Below are 19,413 nucleotides of genomic sequence, written 5' to 3' on the forward strand. Positions count from 1 at the left end.
TTTTAACATTTACTTTATTTCTAACTAGTATAATTTTGACAGAATACTTTACTATGGAGAGCAAAATACTGAAAGTTATTTAAGGTTTAAATGTATTTATTCTAGATTAATAATCCTGTCTGTCATTATTTATATTTATGTTAAAAAAGTTATGTTTTTAAAAATTAAAAGTTTTAACAATCCATTCTTTTAATGTGTTCAATAAATGTTTGTTCTGTTTTGAGTTCTGAGTTTAACAATCCTGATGAGAAACAATGAGACCTGCAGCTTATTAAAGTGGAAAGAAATGCCTCAAACTAAAGATATTTTCCACTTATGGTTGGTCATTTTAGTTTTTTTTAATTATTTTAAAATAAATCAATGAGTAAAATTTCCTGTTAGGCTTTTCAGACCCAAACAGTTTCATTTCATTATTGTCATTGTAATATGTTTGTCCGGTCGAGTTTTCTTTTTTCAAAGAGCTAACATCTGTCCGTCTGTTGTCGGCTAAGTGGCGTAATTTTAACCTGCTTTTATTAGGCTGTTTTTTTCTGTTTTGTAGGGGATTTCTGGCACATCAGCTTCAGGTTCTCTCTTTGATCTTTGTTTTTTCTCCTTTAAAGTACACAGCCGATGGTTACCCTTTATGGACTAAACTGAGGGTCCTCCAGCTGCGTTTCCTTTTACTTCATTAATAATAAACAGCAGAATAGTCATAATTAACCCATAATGTCCCTCAGTTAAAATGTGCTTTGCAATACCTCGTTTATGTACTTCTAAAGGACACATAAAGCATAAAAGTAAAACAAGAGTCATGTAATCCATTACAATTTTGCTACATTCTAAAGTAATAGATTACTTTTCATGACCAATAGCTAGTAATCTGTAATATGTTACAGTTTGGAAGTAAAACTGGTGCTTAAATCCAAACTTCATTATCCCATCTTTCCATTACTAATGAGTTTAGGGGTGTAAAACAAGAATTGCAGTTTTAACCCTGATTGCTATTCTGGTGAATTCTCTCAGTTCTCACATCTGCTTGACATTATTGTTTAACTGTTGTTAAATATGATACTCCCTCCATCAGCTGTCTACAAATGGGTTTTATTTAAATCCCCATGCAAAAACAGCTGCAGTGAGTAAAGAAACAGACAAGCACAGCCTTCCAGATCAGAGCGTTGCTTTAAGAATGAAGCATTCAGACTCAAAAACATTATTAATAGATGATGATTATTATCTTTTTCTAAGCTGCTGATTTCACGTTAAGCCCATGTTGAAGGAGAGTATTCTATTTTGTCTGGTTTTCTGACCCCAAAGACAGTAAAATATTGTATGGATACATCAATATTAGTTTTACTGAAAAAGTATTAATTGGCACTTATTGCACCATATAACTTCTAGCTGTGATTCCTCAAACTCGCTTCTCCGATAGGAAAATTACAGGAAAGATAAGCGATGACAGAGTAAATCCTGTGATTTACTGCAAAGTTGTTTCTGCGCCTCATGGAGAAGTCATTTGACCCTCAAGCCTCATATGTTATCACAGTCATCCTGTGATGTTAACATGAGAAGTGAGGTGATTGTCAAAGCTGACTTTCACAGTAAAGTTCTGATTTCCTTATCTGACCTTTGCTGCAGTAGTCTATTCCATCCATTCCACTCCAATTTTTCTTCCTTTTTTTTCTTTAAAATGCTTCTTCTCAAGCACTCACACTTATTCAAAATCAAATCTCTCCTTATAAACCATTCAAAGCTCACGGATTACCTCAGCATCCAGGTTCCTCACTAACCCTCACCATCCTCCCTCATTTCATCATCTCTCCCTCCCTGATTTCTCTTCTAATCTCAGTCCCTCCTGACCAGCTGGGGGATTTCTTTCCATCCATCTTTCCTGTTTTCCACTTTCATTTTCTTTATGCTTAAATCCATAACTCAACATTGCACTCAGCTCCAGCACACTTTTACAGGTAAATAACCTATAATCATCCAGCTAGGCTTATTTAAAAACTGTATATTTTTTGATATAGCCTAGAAATGGCATAATCCTAATTAAAAAGGTATTTTACTAAAGATCAAAAGATGATTGGAGTAGGTCTTTAAATAAGTTTGTTATTGTTTAAATGAGAATTGTATAAAACCAGATTAACAAACACAATAGGGTTGCGTATTTATATTTATATTTATCTTATGTGTAATACAAAAAAACTCCAAAAGTAATTAACACAAGTAATTTGCTATTGACTTTTTTGTTACAGAGCATGTAAAATAAAAAAGCAGCACATCTGAATCATTTGACATGGCTACTTATGCTCACCTAACTGGCGTGTTTGAATGTCTCTCAACAGCCGTTTAGTTATTACATCCTTCCACAGTTGAGTCCTTTGTACTCGGCTCCTTGTTTCCGCAGCTTCAGTGGAACTAATTGATGGCCACAAGTGTGTGCGTGTGTGTGTTTGTGTGTGTTTGACAGCAGCACGTCAATGTGTGTTATACCCTCCTTCCTGAGAGTTCCCATCACTTCTGGTTTGTTTCATTTTTCATGGGCTCTGAGCCAAAATACCAAATTGTGGGACAAAAGAGTAAAGACAGACATGAGAGGACACAAAGATGGCATTTGTTCAGGAAGGGGATTGTGCGCATGTTTGGATTGTCTTTACATTGATGTTTGAAGGGAGATGCCACTGGACTGTGTGTAATGTGTCATGATTCATTGCAAATATGAAAACAAAGCTGACCTTGTTCATCCAGGCTTTGTTACAGACGGGGAGCGGTGGAGGATGTCACCTTCTCTGACCAAAGAACCGAAACCTCCAAAACACAGACCTGCTTCCTCGCTGTTCTTTAGCATGTCTTTACTGTGACAAGTTTATTATAACAGTATTGTGTTTTTGATTCATTTGTTTTATTTCTACTCGACTATTGTTTTCATTATTTTGAGCCTCAACACTTTGCCATATAAAGAATGTGGCTTGACTTGAGAAGGTCAGCTTTAGTTCAAAGAATCACAATTTTTGACAGTTTGAGGTTAAAAAAAAAATAAACCTACAAAGAAACCACTTAACCAGTTTTGAATACAGTCGTGCATTTTCACAGGTTTCATTTGTGAATGTTCCCAATATTCATTTTAGTATTTTGACAAGTTGATGAGAAATCCTTTAACATGTCCTCCACTGACACTTGATCACAATGATGTCACATTTTGTGAATCTAGAAAAGTTGCTTTAAGATAACTGCTTAAAGAAAATACATTTTTTTCCCTAAGAAATCAAGTTTATCATTAGAACATATTAAAGAACGTGTGACTTTTCTGACAAGCTTCTTGAAACTTATTTAAATGAAAAGATAATGGGACAATTGAGGCGCAGATATACAGTGATCAACTGCTAAACGGAAGGTCACAGGTTAGGTTCCAGCTTTGGCGTTCCATGTATTGAAGTGTCTTAGGCCTAGACACCTAACCCCACATTGAGTCTGGTAGTTTCACCTGTGTTGCACCTTCGATCTTAAAGTCGCACTATTTTTTTCAATTTTAAAATAATTCTCAGTGATCTTTCAATTATGATCACAAAGTTTTTAGCTAAAATCAAAAAGCCTTTGATTTTTTTTTAAAGATGCGTTTAATGCCCACTGGCACTAGCTCATTGGAAATACATGTCTGGGTTGAGGCGGGACTGTTGGCTCGGAGCGACCCCGTCCCATCGCCATCGCTGAGGGCTCCGTTTGTGAGCTCACATGCGAGCTTATAGCCTCAAGCTAACTTAAAAATAACCATGAGCAATGTCGGATCAGGCATACAGTTGAGTGAGGCCAGCATTTTTGTGCTAACTGAGGCTAAGTTAAATAAATGTGAATTATTAAACTGATTTTCACTGAGGGCTGCACACTGGTGCGATGGTTTGAACTTTGTCTGTGCAAGAAGGTTCTGATTTAAATCCAGATTGGGTCCATTCTGAGGAATTTGTATGGTCTTCCTCATGCATCCTTTAAAGGTTAATTGGCAACTGTGGATTGCCCCTTAAAAAGTGTGTGTGTGTGTGGGGTGGGGGTGTGTGTGTGTAGCTCTGCCATGGACTGGCAATCAGTCCAGGGTGTACCCTTCCTTTGCAATGAAGTATCTGGGATAGGCTCCAGCAACCCCATGACCCTGCACAGAGGGAATAAACGATGAATGATTCAATAGTTTGGCAGTGATACTTGACTCTATCCTCAAACTAGTTTACTGTCTAACTCCTCCACCCACTGGAACCGTTTAGAACCACTAATGCAGCGATTACAACACCTCCTCTGGCCAACACCAGCAGAGATGCAACAAAAAAGTTAAGACTGATTTTTATCAGGAAGCAAAACCCTAATTATGATCAAAGCAGATAAAAGGTCCTCTGGGGGACGAGTGGGCGGGAAGCTGCTTTGTGTGTCGGATCTTCAGAGTGGAGCAAAGTGTGAACAGATTGAACAAATGAGTTTTTAAGGGCTTGAATTCTATACTGCTGAAATTTGTTAAGCTAATGTTGAAGCCCATGATGATGGTTTTGGATCATCTCCACATTACACACATGCAGCTTTCTAGAACACAAAAAACAATGGAGGACCAAAATGATCCTGACACAGGATACTCCAGTGGCGACTTGTTTGAGGTACACACCCAGAGCGCACGTTTCTCATCACGGCTGTGTAAGTGGAGCACTTGGTGATCTACATGACAGATGGTCAATGCTGCTTTGTTGGGACTTGAACTGTCAACCTTCACTCCTGAAAGAAACCTGTGTCTTTAAGCATCCAAGCAACTTCTTTTCATTCATTTACCCATCTATCTGTCATTCTCCGACGAGTTTCATTTCCCTCTCCACTCTTTCAAACTCGTGTCTTTTTCTATCCTATTCATGTTCTCCGAACCCCATTTTTGTCCATTTCTCTGTCCACCGTGACCTCTTTTCATCTGCAGTCTGCTGGTATTTTCATCTCATCAGAGGCTTCCCTTTCCTCTTGTCATTCTCCCACTTCTGTGTGCAGCCTTTGAAGTGTCCTTCAGTTGCTTCCTCCGCGGATTCACAGACCTTCCATTTAGTATTTTTGTGTCTGCTCTTTCATTGGTATTCGATGCTTCAATGATCTGTCAGCTCGTTACTTTTCCATTTAAAGTTTTAATTCATCAGGCAGTCGTGACTGAAGCGGATCGACCTTGTCGGGCCCGCCATGTTTACTGTCATGTTCATCAAGACTAGCTCGATCCGTTTAATTCCAGTAGGAGTTTATCAGTCGACCCTTTGACTGCAAGGGTTGTAACGAGCGGGTGTTTATCAGTCTGAAGCATTTAAATGTTATCTTAAATGGGTGACAGCTTAGAATTTAACACATTTTCTTTATCTAAAGGAGGGACAGTAACTATTCATTCTGACAGTTGAATTAAAGTTATTGTAATCAAAAAGTTTTATAAAGTTTCAGTTAAGTGAAAAACAGTTAGATTTAATGTTTGTCAGCAAACATTAACCACAGTAAGATGTTTTAACAAAGAAACCCATTTTGTTTCCAAGGATAATGTTATAAATAAAATAAAAATTAAGTTAAAAACTGAAAAGTTTCTTTGTTCAGTACATGTTATGATTTTTTTCTATTGGAAAATAAAGTAATCTAAACACCTGAGTTTATTTAAAGTGCACTTTGCTGAAGTTTGAGATTTCTTTTTTGTTCTTCCAATTCCAAAGAAGCTCCATGGGAGTCAGTTTTTATCATCACAAATAAGAGGTTGTTTTTGTTTGTTTTGGTTTTTTGCTTCACAAAGAAACAAATCAAGGACACTTTTTTCCCAATTTTTCCCTTCCTCTCACTAGTTTTTGCTCCTCCTTCTTTCTTTCATACAATCTCATTGTTTTTCTTTTTTTTCTTTCTTTTTTCTCCAGGCTGTCTTTTTATGTGTTGCCCCTAATCTGAGTCTGGGATTTTTTTTTTTTTTTACCATCTCCTCGGCTCCCACACGTTTACTGTCAGAGCCCTCCTTTCCTGTCACTGCTTCCTCCATCTGCTTCTGGTCTGTGATCCCTCCAGGTCACCATCTGAGAGCCGTTACACGCCGACACGCCACATAAGTGACACGGTGAGACGCGCAGATGTCTGCGTCAGATACAAAAGCTCTCTTTGTGATATCACACTCCCACAGTCACAATCGCACCCAGTTAACAAACAACTATTGAACAGCTGAATAGATACAGATGTTAATCTGAAAGGCACAGCTCTAGAAAGCAGCCACACACGTTTACATCTTCTAGTCGCCAGCCATAATATACTCACTATTTGCACATCCAGAATGCAGAGAAGATATTTGAGAAAACAGGTCTTTCTTCATCACAGAAAAGTTATATATATGTAAAATAATAAGGTTTTCCTTTGAAGCCCTGAAATCAAGTGGAGAGGAGTGAAAAATGTTGAGCCCAACTACAAAATCTTTACCTGATTCTGATGGGAAATTCTCATCTTTCTCAATGATCTGATCACAGAGTTTTATTTATCTTTCAAGTCTAAGTATCTGCGCAAGTTGCAAAGTTGTAGAATAGGGAGTTGAGGCTAACTGCACATACTAATGCTATCTTCACACTGGACTCAAAAACAAGCGTTCATGAAAAGTCTATATAAAACGCTTTTCTACTACCATTTTTGGGCTTGATGGTTTATAAAAAAAAACAAACTTACCGTAGATTTAAACCAAAGACACATTTTTTTTCTTAAAAATTATTCAAATGCAATGCATCGTGGTCCATAGCTGCCAATGTAGTGAGTATTGATGCACACTTTTTTTTTGTAAAGACTTCTGGGAAATTTCTAGTGCACTCGATTTTGGAATTATAGATTCAGACAAAATGACAAACGCACTATATAGTGAGTAGTGGGAGGAATTCGGACATAGCTCGGATGACGTATGGGTTGCATCATTATCAAAATCACATAAATACCAACCATTTAAAACTGAAGAAGAAATTGACACCAAGTCTTCCATATTTTGAATTAGAGTTGTGAAAGAAAAAGCCTGAATCAAGATTCAGACAACTGCACCTTCTCAGCATTTTGCATCAGGCTTCTTCCAGTGAGGATAGCATCAGATAGGAACAATCCAGTGTGAACGTCGTATCCTAAAAGTGCCTGATTGCCTGTTTAGCCGTTCTAGAACATGTACTACATACCCAGTGAACAGCATGTCAGACAACAGAGCAGGGCTAACATGTGACATTAGTTCATCCAGTAACTACAGCAGCCCGCATGTAACATTATTTTATTAAAAATACCATAAGATGGATTTTTGTCTGTTTTCCAAAGACATATATTTGAAAAAATACAATTGTAGGAATGTGTACAATACATCAGCGGCTGTTTAAATTCTGGAACTAAAATCAATAAAAGGTCCCATCATTCACTTATATCATATTTCTTATCATTCCAACATTTTCTCTGCTTTCATAAATCTGTCCGGGCCATTTTCCTGTATCATAAATGTTTTAAATTCAACATTCTTGGCTTCAGAACATGTAAAGACATCCTTGACCATATCTTTTATTTTAAACAGACATTTGAAACTGAAGCTCCAGTCCCTTTAAGGCTTCTCTACCTCCTAATATTTCAAATACTTCAAGCATTGTATTTATAAACCATGCGAGAACTTCAACAAATGAAGTTTTTACCTCTTTTGTTCAGGTTCTCCTTTATTTCTGGATTTTAAATCTGATGAAGGCCTGGGAGCACTTTGAGCTGAACTTGAGAAAAGCAAGACGCAATGAATGAACCATTACATGATCCATGACAGAGAAGATGGATGGAGATGGATGGAGGGCAGACAAAGAAAAGAGCTGAAAGATGACAGGGGGAGAGACGCCCTACATTCCTGCAGCGCTGGCGTCTCCAGCCGACTCCCGGTGACGCTTTAACCCGCTCGGCCTGAGAACAGCTAACACCCATGTGCATCTCAGCAGTAGCAACTGGGAAAACAAACTCATTAATTCACAGAATGTAAGCAAAAACAAACAGTTTTCACTCTGGAAACCAGTGCCTTCTGATTAATAAAGGGCACGTTTGTGTTTCTAAGTGCCCCCTCCCACCCTCAGAGAGACAAAGTGAATATTGTTTCAGTCAGAAAGTTTGTGTCTAAAGTTAGTGTCTGAGCAGACATGAAAGCATGAAAAAACGAGAGAAACAACAATTCTATTTAGAAACAGAGATCAAGAGAAATGCATGATGGGAGGTTTGAAGATCTAAACCAAAACTCTCCAAATTGGTGATTTTGAAGCAGCATTACACCTTTTTTTTAGAACTCTGATATAATAAAAATACTTTGTAAAAGTTTTAAACTAATGATTTTCATCTCAGATGCTCTTCAGAGATAAAAATGGTCTTCTTCCTGCCTTTAAGTTCAACTTACTAATACATAAAACTGAGATAATGACAGCTTTTCCTGTCACTAAATGACCTCTACATCCTCCTGAGAGGGCAAACACCCTCTGGGCTTCACGACTACGAGAAAAAGCTGATGGAAGAGATCCATCCAAAGACGGAGAAAGAACAACCCAATACTGAGGTGTGACAAATTAGAACCAAAGTAAACACACAATGAGAAATAAGAAGAGATTAACTCAGAAAGATAAGAGAGGGCTTGAATCTAGAGGGAAATTACATATAAGAGGGTGTAGTTTGGGGTCAAACTGGAGGTCAGTGAAACAGGAAACACAAACCTGGATTCTCACTAATGAGAATCTAAGACTTGGTCCTTCCCACAGTCCTCCTCATGTGGGAGCTGCTGGTTTCTGATCGCAGAAGAAATTAAACTGTTTCATGCAAATCTATGCATTTCTCTAAGTTTTTTAATAGAGATATTGAACAAAATTTAAGTCTTACATTAACGAGTGTTGCTTTTTTTCTGACTTTGTTTAACTATTCACATCAGCCATTATGACCAATAATTCAGCAAAAAGAAAAAAAATACGCTAAACAACTATATAAACACATATAGCCTCCAATTAGGGCTATCGATAATAATTTCCAGAAACGATTTGATTAAATTCACAAGAGCCTGAATCAATTCAAATGCGATTTTTTCAGATTCTTTCGATCCATTCAATTCAATTTTGAGTTTACACATTGAAACACATTTGTTTAGAAATACATTATTAATCTACTATAAGTTTTGAATATATTTACATTAAACTGATACAGTTCACACACTGTAAAATGTATTAGTGGAATGAGATTGTGGATTCATGGATTCTCTAAAGGAGAAGTTCTAACAAAAATGTTCAGATCATTAACATTGTAAACATTGTTTTGCTTCTCCATGTTTCAGTTTGGCCACTAGGTGGCGATCACGCTATAGCATTACACCTTATTCCAGAAGAAGAAGAAGGAAGTATGAGCAAAAAACATTGTTTTATACCATAAATGATTACTTTAAAAATATTTTCTTAAAGGAGTTTGGAAAAGTAATGTCTGTGAGTTTATAAAGATGATCATTTAGTCAGCAATGTGTGTTTACACCGACCGAGCGTTAGCATTAGCTGTCCTATGGGAAATCTCATTAAATGTTAGCATCAAGCTAGCAGACTTTAGCTTTATGCGTTACATTGATCTATTTTTTTATGAATCGATTATTGATTTGTTAAGCTTAAATCAATTCAAATCGATTAGTCAATTTTATCAACCCAGCCCTACCTACAATATTACATGTTTCTAAATGTGTTCATGTTTCAGCTTCATGTTTACCAAAAACAAGAAGGAAAAAAAATGTTCTTTAAGACATTTAATATGTCTGTTTGTTTGTTTGTTTGTTTTAAAGCCAAAACCGGAACACAGCTTTGTTTAACTTTTTTATTTAATTAACATTTCACAAGAGATTTAGTGGTAGGAGTTGTTGGAGCAGCTCTAACAGGAGGATTATCTCCAGCCGCCAGATCATTCCATATTTTTGCTATTTACAGTCCAGTATTATCTTGCGCTGGTAACATAATGCAACACATTCTCATTCCCTAGTTGTCATATATTGACATTTGGCTAAGGACCCTCCATGTCTAAACTGTATGTTTTGGGTTTTTGACATCCAATAAATCAAGGCTCCCCAACCTCCGGGCCACAAACCGGTATTGTCCCGGTACTGGGACATGAACTATACTAGTATCCTAACCCCAACCTCAAGCCGATACTGGACAGTTGGTTCCAGATGCAGACCAGGCTTGGTTTGGGGTACCAGGTTTGGGTTCTGGTTCCGACCATTGAAGAACCACGTTTTTAAAGTTTTAAAATTTTAGTTTTAGTCTGTTAAAAAAAAATGCTTATCCTGTTCGGCCCACGACCTAAGATATGTTTAGAGTTTGACACGTCTGTGTCAGAGGGAGCAGTAGATAATCCCAACACACTGAGATAAAGATTAAATACTAATTAAATATGCCTCTCTCTGTGTTTAAATGATTGCATGTCTGTATAAAAGACTGTAAGATTGTGATCATTTCACTGCAGTAAGACTTCCAGCAGCTTTTTGACATCCTGGACTTGCCATATTCCTCCATTCCTCATCAGCCTTTTTGCTCTCACAGATCTCAGCTGTATTTCTACCTGTTGTTCCTGCTCATCCTCATCACGGTCCAGCACTCTGTCATTTCAAGTTTTCAGCCTCATTTTTCAAATAAATGGTAAATGGCATATGCTTAAATAGTGCTTGTCTACCTTCCTCGGAGACCCAAAGCGCTTTACAGTCACACACCCATTCACCCAGTCATACACATACACATACACTAGTGGTGGCTCACATAACATTTTTGCCTTTGGATTTTGAGTTTTTCCCACTGGACCAACATGTTTCATATATGTATTTTGGACATCTTTTGGTTTAAATAACATCTTGGATTTCCCTTTCAACCAACGGTTTTATATGAGAACTGGACTGAGTGGCTCCTTCCCCCTGGCGTTCCAAACAGGAAGTACCTGCCACATCCAAGAAGCCAAAATCCCATCGACTTCCATTGAGAAATAAACAGTTATTACTCAGTCATTGTATTGGTCAGAATAACCATTCAAGATATAAACTGTCCAATCAGATTCCTCAATAGTAAAGTATGTGGTCCTACGTTGAACGTTCAAAACATTTGATTGACAGATTCTCCTGAGACTGCTTTCAAAGGGTACAGGTGGACTTCCAACAACAAGTTCACTCCTGGTTGGTGAGAATGGTTGCCACAGAAACGATGGCTCAGATTGATTCGGACCAATCACTGCTTGTTGGCGTTCTTTGACTCAAACATGGCGATGTCCGTACAATTGGCGACTGAATTGATTTAATTTTGTTGTAGCTGGAAGCAAACTAATTTCTTTGAATGATGTTGCACTCACTCACCACATATGTGAATAATATATGAAGAAAACTGACCTGAAATCTTACATTTGTGAGCGCTGTATTTTCCAGAGTATAAGTCTCACTGGAGTTTAAGTCGAACAAGCAAAAAGTGTCTTATCAAGACGAAAAAAACATATATAAGTCACTCTGGAGTATAAGTCAGACTTTTGGGAAAAAGTCTGATGTTTCAGGAAAAATCTGCCAAGCCAACCATAGCTAAAATAAAAAAATAAATTTAATAATACTAATAGTTTGATCTGTATAAGAAAAATATCAAAGTTTAAGAGGAAAACATCAGATTCTCTTCCATGTTTGTTTTGGACGACATTCCTTCTGCCGCTGTGAGTAGCAAATACTAATACTCAGATGTAGCGCCCTCTAGTGGTTGTTCGAGGAAACAACTGCTAAAGGACAACCAGTGTTTACTGGTTGTATGAGCCTGTTTATGGCTAATACAAAAAACACAAATTAAGTCGCAACCCTGGCATATATGAAAAAACGTATACTCTGGAAAATAAGGTACTTGTATTTACAAATTCTTGTAAATCAGGAAAAAATGCAGCTGGAAAAAGCTTGTAGGTATAGGTGCTACAGTCAGCAGGCCACAAGCTCCCTGCTCTGCTTCATTCTGATCCATCCACTTGTAGACAAATAGATTCATTAACGTCTTCATTTTCCTGGTCTGAACTGCCATCTGGTTCAAAGCAGTACAAATGGATACATCCAGTATTGCTCACCATTTTTGCTGCACCTGTAATGTTCGGTTGGGGTTGTGAGGGGCTGTAAGCTAGTGGGAGAGAGTGTAAAGAAATATGATGGGAAATGAGGGCAGACTTGCTCCATCCAGACCTCAGAAGTGAATTTCTGATCAAGTCCTGCCATTCTGCAGAATGCATCCTATTAGTGATTGGAGAGGGACCTAAAAGGGAGCATGTCTATCTGTTATAACTTTGAAAACACTTCTTTCTTTCTAACAGACATTTCTGCAGTTCGTTCTGCTTTCATCCATTCCAGCTTCTGTCTCTTTAAGGCCCCCCATCTGAGAAGCTCAGCATGCTCTGATCTGTTAAAAATGTGCCAGGCAGCTGCTTATTTCATTGTATGAGGTGTGCCAAACAAGCTGCTAATCAGACATTGTGCAAATTTGTGTCATAGAAATGTACACAAAGAACAGATGAAACTGGACCACAAAGAGGCTTTTCAGACCCTTAAAGAGTCTCTTTGCAAGGAAATTTATCTCCCGGGACATGGAAACAGAGCTGCACCGCACTGACATGAAGACAAAACCCCAAAACACTGTTTCACATTTGTTTGAATCCAAACACAATGTCACTAACAAGTGTTGGAGTTTTATGAAAAGCTCATCAGTATTCCAGGAATAAACTTTTTAAACTCAAAGCCTCAAATTGGACTGTAAAAATGATGCTTAATTATGATTTTACACTTTTCGTGCATTTATCATTCCTCTGCATTGTCTTTGCAAACTGTTCTGTTTCCACTTTCTCTTCCCAGCTGAATAGCGTTTATTTCCAGTCAAAGTCAACAGGAAAACCAACAAGCCCAGTTGTTGACTATGCTTTTATAATTTCAACTGGAGGAAATCCTGTGTGATATGGGGGTTGATGCGAACTGTAAACTGTCCAGGCTGAAAGAATTGAAACAATGAGCGCAGCTTGCAGTCTGCATCACTTAAAACACACTTTACAGGCTTATTATCTTTAAATCTGAGTGAGTCATAGAGACTACAAGTGGGCTCAGATCAGAAGATTATGTGAATACACAAGCACGGAAGCGCAAGCACACCTGTGAGATTATTGAACCAAATGTCAATAAGCGTCCTGTAAAATAACACAAATGAATACGCAGAGAAAACAGCCAAACCACAGGAATGTAAGACACAGAAAAGACGGGATTTAATCTAAAGAGCGCACGGAAACCGCGCAGAACCTTCCTGTGCTGCACAATCATGAGGAGTGATTCCTTGCCTCCGGTGCTCATAACATTTTAACAGTCGCAATGATAACGCTGCGAGCTTCCAGAGCATTTCGTCGCGGTTGCCGGTTCTAATAAAGCTTTATAATGAGGCGGTGGCAGCGCAGAGGATCTGACCGCAGAAGGATGAAGCTCCGCCAGAATCTGCTCTGGCTGCGCTGCGTGCGCTCCCCGCCTGCGCCGCGGAGCATGTGCGCCTGCTGGAACGCATAAACCCCCGAAACAGTAGCCAAAATAACGAGTTAGATTAAACGCTTCCAGCTCAGACCACCACGGAGAGAAAAAAATAAAGGCAAATAAAAACAAGAGTTGTGCGTAAAAGTGAGGTGTGAGAAGATGGAGAAAAGAAAACTCTACAGTCCTCTGGGAATTTGGATGAATGTTTCTAGTTTCACAGGTAAGCTGTAAATGGATGCCACCTGCCGAAGCAGAAGTAGCGGCAAAGAGCATCAGTGAGGGTCACATGGTTACCTTTGTAGGTCAGTCTCAGGCGCGGAACGCTGGTCCTGGTCGCAGAGACGGCGGTGATGAGCAGAGCAATAATTAACATGTTGAGGAGGAAACCTGGTAATCCCTTCTTCTGATAGGATTGAATCAATTTTGAATTTAATCAATTAAATCAAACATGAGCAGATTTAAGTTTTCAGACTGTCCCCGCTCAGGACTCTGCGATGCTGGATGGTTTCTCCGCGCTCTCAGTGCCGCTTAGATTTACTGACTCCTTTAAACGGCTTTAGGAGTTCACTTTCAGCAGCAGCCCGACAGCAGTCTCTGACACAGACTGAGAGAGCGATACCACGCCTTTGCGCAGAGAGGGAAGGAGAGCGAGAGAGAGAGGCGCAGCTCCTCCTTTACGCACGGCTGCTGCGCTCTCCAAACAAAGCGCACTTGAGGAGCGCATCCGCAGGTGACTCACTAAGTTGGTTGTGACAGGTTGTGTCTCAGTACAAAACCAGGGTGGAATATTTTGAAAGTAAAAAACAAAAAACATTCAATAAAGTTTACGATTTTGAAATTGCAATGTATTTTAACAATACAACTCATTTCTAACTATCCCCCCCCCACACACACACACATACATATAGTTATAGGTGACTGAGAGAAAATCACTGACATAAAAAAGACTTTAATCAAGTTTAAATACAGTTAAATGTCAGTTTTGAAGAGTTGTTGCCAATTAAATGCTGAATTGGATTATTGTGGGGTTTACCACATTGACTGTATAGAGAGAACTGGACAGATTGACTAGAAAATGCCTTACCTCCAGCTCCAGCAAAATGAAGCTAATTCCGTTGCTATTTTCCGTGATATGGATGGACAGCCTTTCACGGCTCCATGATGGAGCTACAGTCAAAGTTGGTCAGTCACGTTTTTAGGGCAACTATACTGTCACCAATCATCAGTGAGTTTTGTCAAGGTCCACATTTCCACTGAAAGCAACTTGAGAGAATCTGTTAATCAAATGCTCAAGATCGGGGCCAGCAGGCACCACATGCTTTTACAGAGATTGATCAGTTTTATAGAATAACTTGTTAAAGAAAAATACCATGAAATGGAAATTTGTATTAGCAAGAAGATGTTAAGAAAAAAGTATCGGAGCAAGAATTGAAAACTGAACTGAGAACTGAATAAAAGCTGTTTATATATTTTTTCCAGTAAAGTCTTTTGGATTTTGGCATCTTGGAGCTAGGGGGCACCTACCTACTATTAAGAACATGGGGGGGGGGGTATCACTCTGTCCAGTTTTCTATATACAGCCAATGGTTTGCCACACGCAAAAACAAAACAATTTATACTGGAACAGCTTTATGGTTTTAACAGTAACCTTTTGATGCCTGATGCAAATGCCCACTCCAACTCCCAAATTACCTTAATTTGATAGATTCTTTCTTTCTTTCTTTCTTTCTTTCTTTTCTTTTTTTTTTGGTTGTATTGACCACAATTAATGCTTGAAATAAAATAAAAATAAAAAAAATAAAAAAATCACATGAATGTATCAAACAACACACTCTTAGCTCACATTTGATTCAATAAGTATAGTGAATAGTAACTCAAGTTAAGTAGAGTTTGATTCATTGCTTAAGAATGAATTTAGGAAGAAATTAATTAATATAATTCCACCTCTACTGAGTCATTTCATTTGATATTTTTTCATAATTGTCAGAATCTGTTACATTAAATTAGCATCTACCTTAAAGAAAAGTGTTTTTTTATTTCATTTGCTGGAAATAAATCCAGGCATCAAGGTGTAATTAAAATGTATCTGTTGTGGTTGAGTGAACCAGAGTACACCATATTTAGTCAACAGCTGACAGATTGGATCATAAAGACATAATCTACAGAAGTTTTCTTGTTATGACCCAACTCCTGCTGTATTTGAGGCATCAGGAGGTGGAATTTGAACAAACAATCAAATTTATAGTGTTTTATTCTGTTGATTCTTGTGTTTTTATTTAGTGTTTATTCTGTTTTTTTTCAAGTCATGCTAAGTTTATCTTAAAGTAAGACGGTACTTTAGGGTTTTTGTGTGTCACATATAGTTTTAAGATCATAAATTCATAGAGGACATTAGCTGCAATCAAATCAAAGCTTTTAATTCCATGAGATAGTACTGCTTTTTACGAAGCGATAAATTATTTATTTAAATAATTAGAAAATCAATTTGCGTCTTAACAAAATCTTTCTCTATAGGTAAACCTTTCCACAGCTGGCCCTCTTTAACCCTCCAGCGCCATTGTCACATCTCTCTTAGTTTAATTAAGTTGTGGGGTACCTTCTCAATGACTCCCCCCATAAGCGTCCATTCACATTCAAGCCTATGAGTGCACACAGGGGTCACAGCCATTCAAGGTGTCAGTGTTACTGTGAGCCCCTGTCTTGGGAACACTTGTTTGCTGCAGGAAATAGACTCCCATACATGCTTCACGCTAAAGCGGAGGAGCAGAGGGTGGGAACGGAGGGAGCTGGTGGGAACGTGGGGTGTTGTGAACGACAATCCATCCCATGGTGTAGCTGGGGTGAGAAACTTTTGTTCTGCTGAGGCTCTGTTTGTTCTCCGGAGAGCTTGTCGAGTCGTGGTGAATCCGTAGGGTCACGAAGACGAGCTTCATAAACAAACAACAAATGAGAAAGCCTCTTTTATCCTACAAATATTCATGAATGTAAACATTTGTGTGTGTCTGCAGTGCAGACGGTGCGTAACTTGCATCTCATTCCATTGTGGAGCTGAAATGAAGATCTTGTTTCACATAAATACTGAACACACAGAGGCTTTTAGTTTGAAATACGCTGTTTGAACTTTTTGAAGACAAACAGTTGACAACCTTTGGGTTTCTGTTAAAAAAAAAATAAATAAAGCATTCAGTCTCTGCAACATTTATGAAGCAATTCAGTCACCAGACAGAAAAAGTGATGGAAGTCCTGCATGTGCATTCATGGTCCACTGAGACAGGAATGCCTATACACGCTAATGTAATACAGCAGCTCTGCTACACACTAAAGAGTTTTCTAACAAGTGAATAACACTTCAAAGGACTTTCTACATCTGCAGCCAACTTTCACTGACATTATTCTGATGTCAGTGTGAAGTGCTCTCAGGACTGGACAGCAGTTGTCCGACTCTTGAAGGACAGTCAGATGTGGGAAATGCAGAAGAAGAGGCCGCATGCAGAGCCAAAGTCTAAAATCTGAATTCATTTATGCAAACTGGATTCTTCTGCTCCATTTCACACGTTTCAGCTCTGGTTCTAAATTCCTGATTGTCATCACAAATTAGAGATAACTCTCAGGGGCTTCTCCAGCCTCTATGCTTGCTTTTGAACTACCCATAAAAAGCTTCCAACGATGCTCCCAGAATTTATATGCGTTCACACTGTAAAATCTGCCTAAACGACGTTTGCACCTCACAGATTAGGATCAAATGTGACCTCTCTTGGTGTCAGGATGGATTAAATGTCAGGCCTTTTGCAGCACGCTGACATGGCGTCACATTGAAAAATCCGGCTGCGGCTCTTTGAGCGGGGATTGGGAATGGCAGGGCAGGAGTTCATGAATTTACAATGCGGGAGGGAGGGCACGGGGATGAAAGGGAAACCGTTTTAAGGCACAAGGCAAGAGGGCAGCTGGTGTGCTCACACAGGCGCCTCCAGGTTTATAAATGCTTCATCTCTCCTGGCATATAAGAGCAAAAAGCCTCAGAATGGAGGTGACCATGGAGGAAAAGTGACTCAGAGACACAATGAAAGGAGAGGGAGGAAGATGACAAAAGTAGTGTCAAACACATGTCCACCCTGGTACTAAAGTCAAACAAATACTTAACTATATATAAGAAACACTAGAACAGTCCAAACAAACAACAATCTCAAGATAAAAAAGAACTGTTTTCTTTAAATCAAGATAAATAAAACTGAGGTCAAATCAAGACTACTATCTATTGGTACGGTTCAATACATGCAGACTGTTTGTAAAAATGTTTAATATTTAAAAAACATGTGGTCAAAATAATTAAATGGTAATCATTTAAATAATATTAACAAATTAATTTCAAATCTGGACAAAATTAATCGCAATTAATCAACATTATTATTATTATCATTATTTTTGTTACAGTTTTTCCCAGCCACTTATTATCTCCAAACGATTATATTATGAAATCACACACAAAATTGTACATTTAGAACATTTATGTTTATTCCTTTGGAACCTAGGGTCTAAAACTCAATTTTTGACTACTTTTGAACTTATCTCTATTTTTAATTTGAAAGACTACCTGCATACTTTTTTGGTATCTTTTTAATCAGCACCTCTCGTATGTGACACAGCCTTTAATTGATATTTTTTCAATGCTATATTCACACAGTAGACATGCAATTATGCAAAAAATTCTGTCTAGAAAAATGTGATTTCTCTCCTAAGAGCACTGATGTTTGTTTTACAATTTTACTGGAATTCGGCAGAAATGTTCTGTTTCAGTTCGCACACATTTCCAATGATAAGAATATTTTCGGGGTGAAAGTGGTTGAATGATGTTACGATAGGTTTTAGCAGAAGTGCATCCTGGATCTGAACATCCTCTATTTAACCTGTAAAGTTAAAGATAAGCACAGCTCACATTCATGTCTGCCTCCTCTTTCATTGGAGATCATGTTTGCACCAGCGGTTAAAAAAACATAAACTAGTGATGTTTCTTTCATGGGCATTGGTCTGGTCCTGGCTCTCCACCACAGGCTGTGATGTGGTCATGCCCTAACCCCTACGGGACCCACTGGGCTTGTTTTAGAAGAAGAGCACTTCTGAGGGATTTTTCTTTTGAGTGGATTCAGATCGTAGTCGACTTTGCAAACTGTCCAGCTTGTGTTTTGCTTCATGTCTCGTCTTCTTTAACTCATTTTTTAGCAGATGTTCAAACACAAATGTTTCTGATTTTGTACAAATTCAAACAATCCCTTCTCAAAATTTTAAATCTTATATTTTTTTTAAAGAGAAGTGAAGTTGACTGTGGTTGTTTTCTTCCCCTCACATGTTACACCTGACTTTCACTTTCAACACATAAGCTCCTCCTTTCTAATGAAGTTCACGGACATCAGTTCTTCATCTGGCCAAAGAGCTGTCATGGCGCCCTGCAGGTGGTGCTGTTTTTGGCTTAACTTTTAATGCATCTGTAAAATTTCCAACATTGAATTTAAAGAAAAAAAAAATAAGGGAATTGAAACAAATTATTAAAGAAGGACTCAGTTTGCACCAAGTTTGTTGACTCATCATTTCAAATCAGTTTGCTTGTAGTATTTCTGCAAATAACTCAGATTCTGCCTCCGTTTCAATCTGCTCTCTACAAATGACCTGGGTTTCTTGTGGCTTCTGCTCCTGATACTTTGCTTCACTAAAAATTGACTTTTTGGCAGAGGAAAGTATAGTTGTGGCAATGATTGAAGAAAATAGAAGCATGAAAAGTTTCCATCAGATGTTATGACACAATCAAAAACTCCTACGGATCAACTCCTGTGTAAATGCACAGGAGGTTTTACTTTACAAATTTTATGCTTTTATTGCTTTAAAACATATGATATTTTTTTATGAAAAATTAA

General features: G+C 38.1%; 1 protein-coding gene across 1 annotated transcript in view; it reads right to left on the reverse strand.

The window, feature by feature from the left end:
* sema3bl (sema domain, immunoglobulin domain (Ig), short basic domain, secreted, (semaphorin) 3bl) overlaps window positions 1-14,129 on the reverse strand; it is a 69,908-nt gene extending 55,779 nt beyond the window's left edge. The window contains exon 1 of the mRNA XM_024293396.2: window positions 13,802-14,129. Coding sequence (XP_024149164.1) covers window positions 13,802-13,880 — 79 coding nt within the window. The 5' untranslated portion in view covers window positions 13,881-14,129. The remainder of the gene's footprint in view (window positions 1-13,801) is intronic.
* Window positions 14,130-19,413: the final 5,284 nt, after the last annotated feature.

The sequence above is a fragment of the Oryzias melastigma genome, linkage group LG7 (genome assembly GCF_002922805.2).
Source record: "Oryzias melastigma strain HK-1 linkage group LG7, ASM292280v2, whole genome shotgun sequence".
Taxonomy (NCBI): Eukaryota; Metazoa; Chordata; class Actinopteri; order Beloniformes; family Adrianichthyidae; genus Oryzias; species Oryzias melastigma.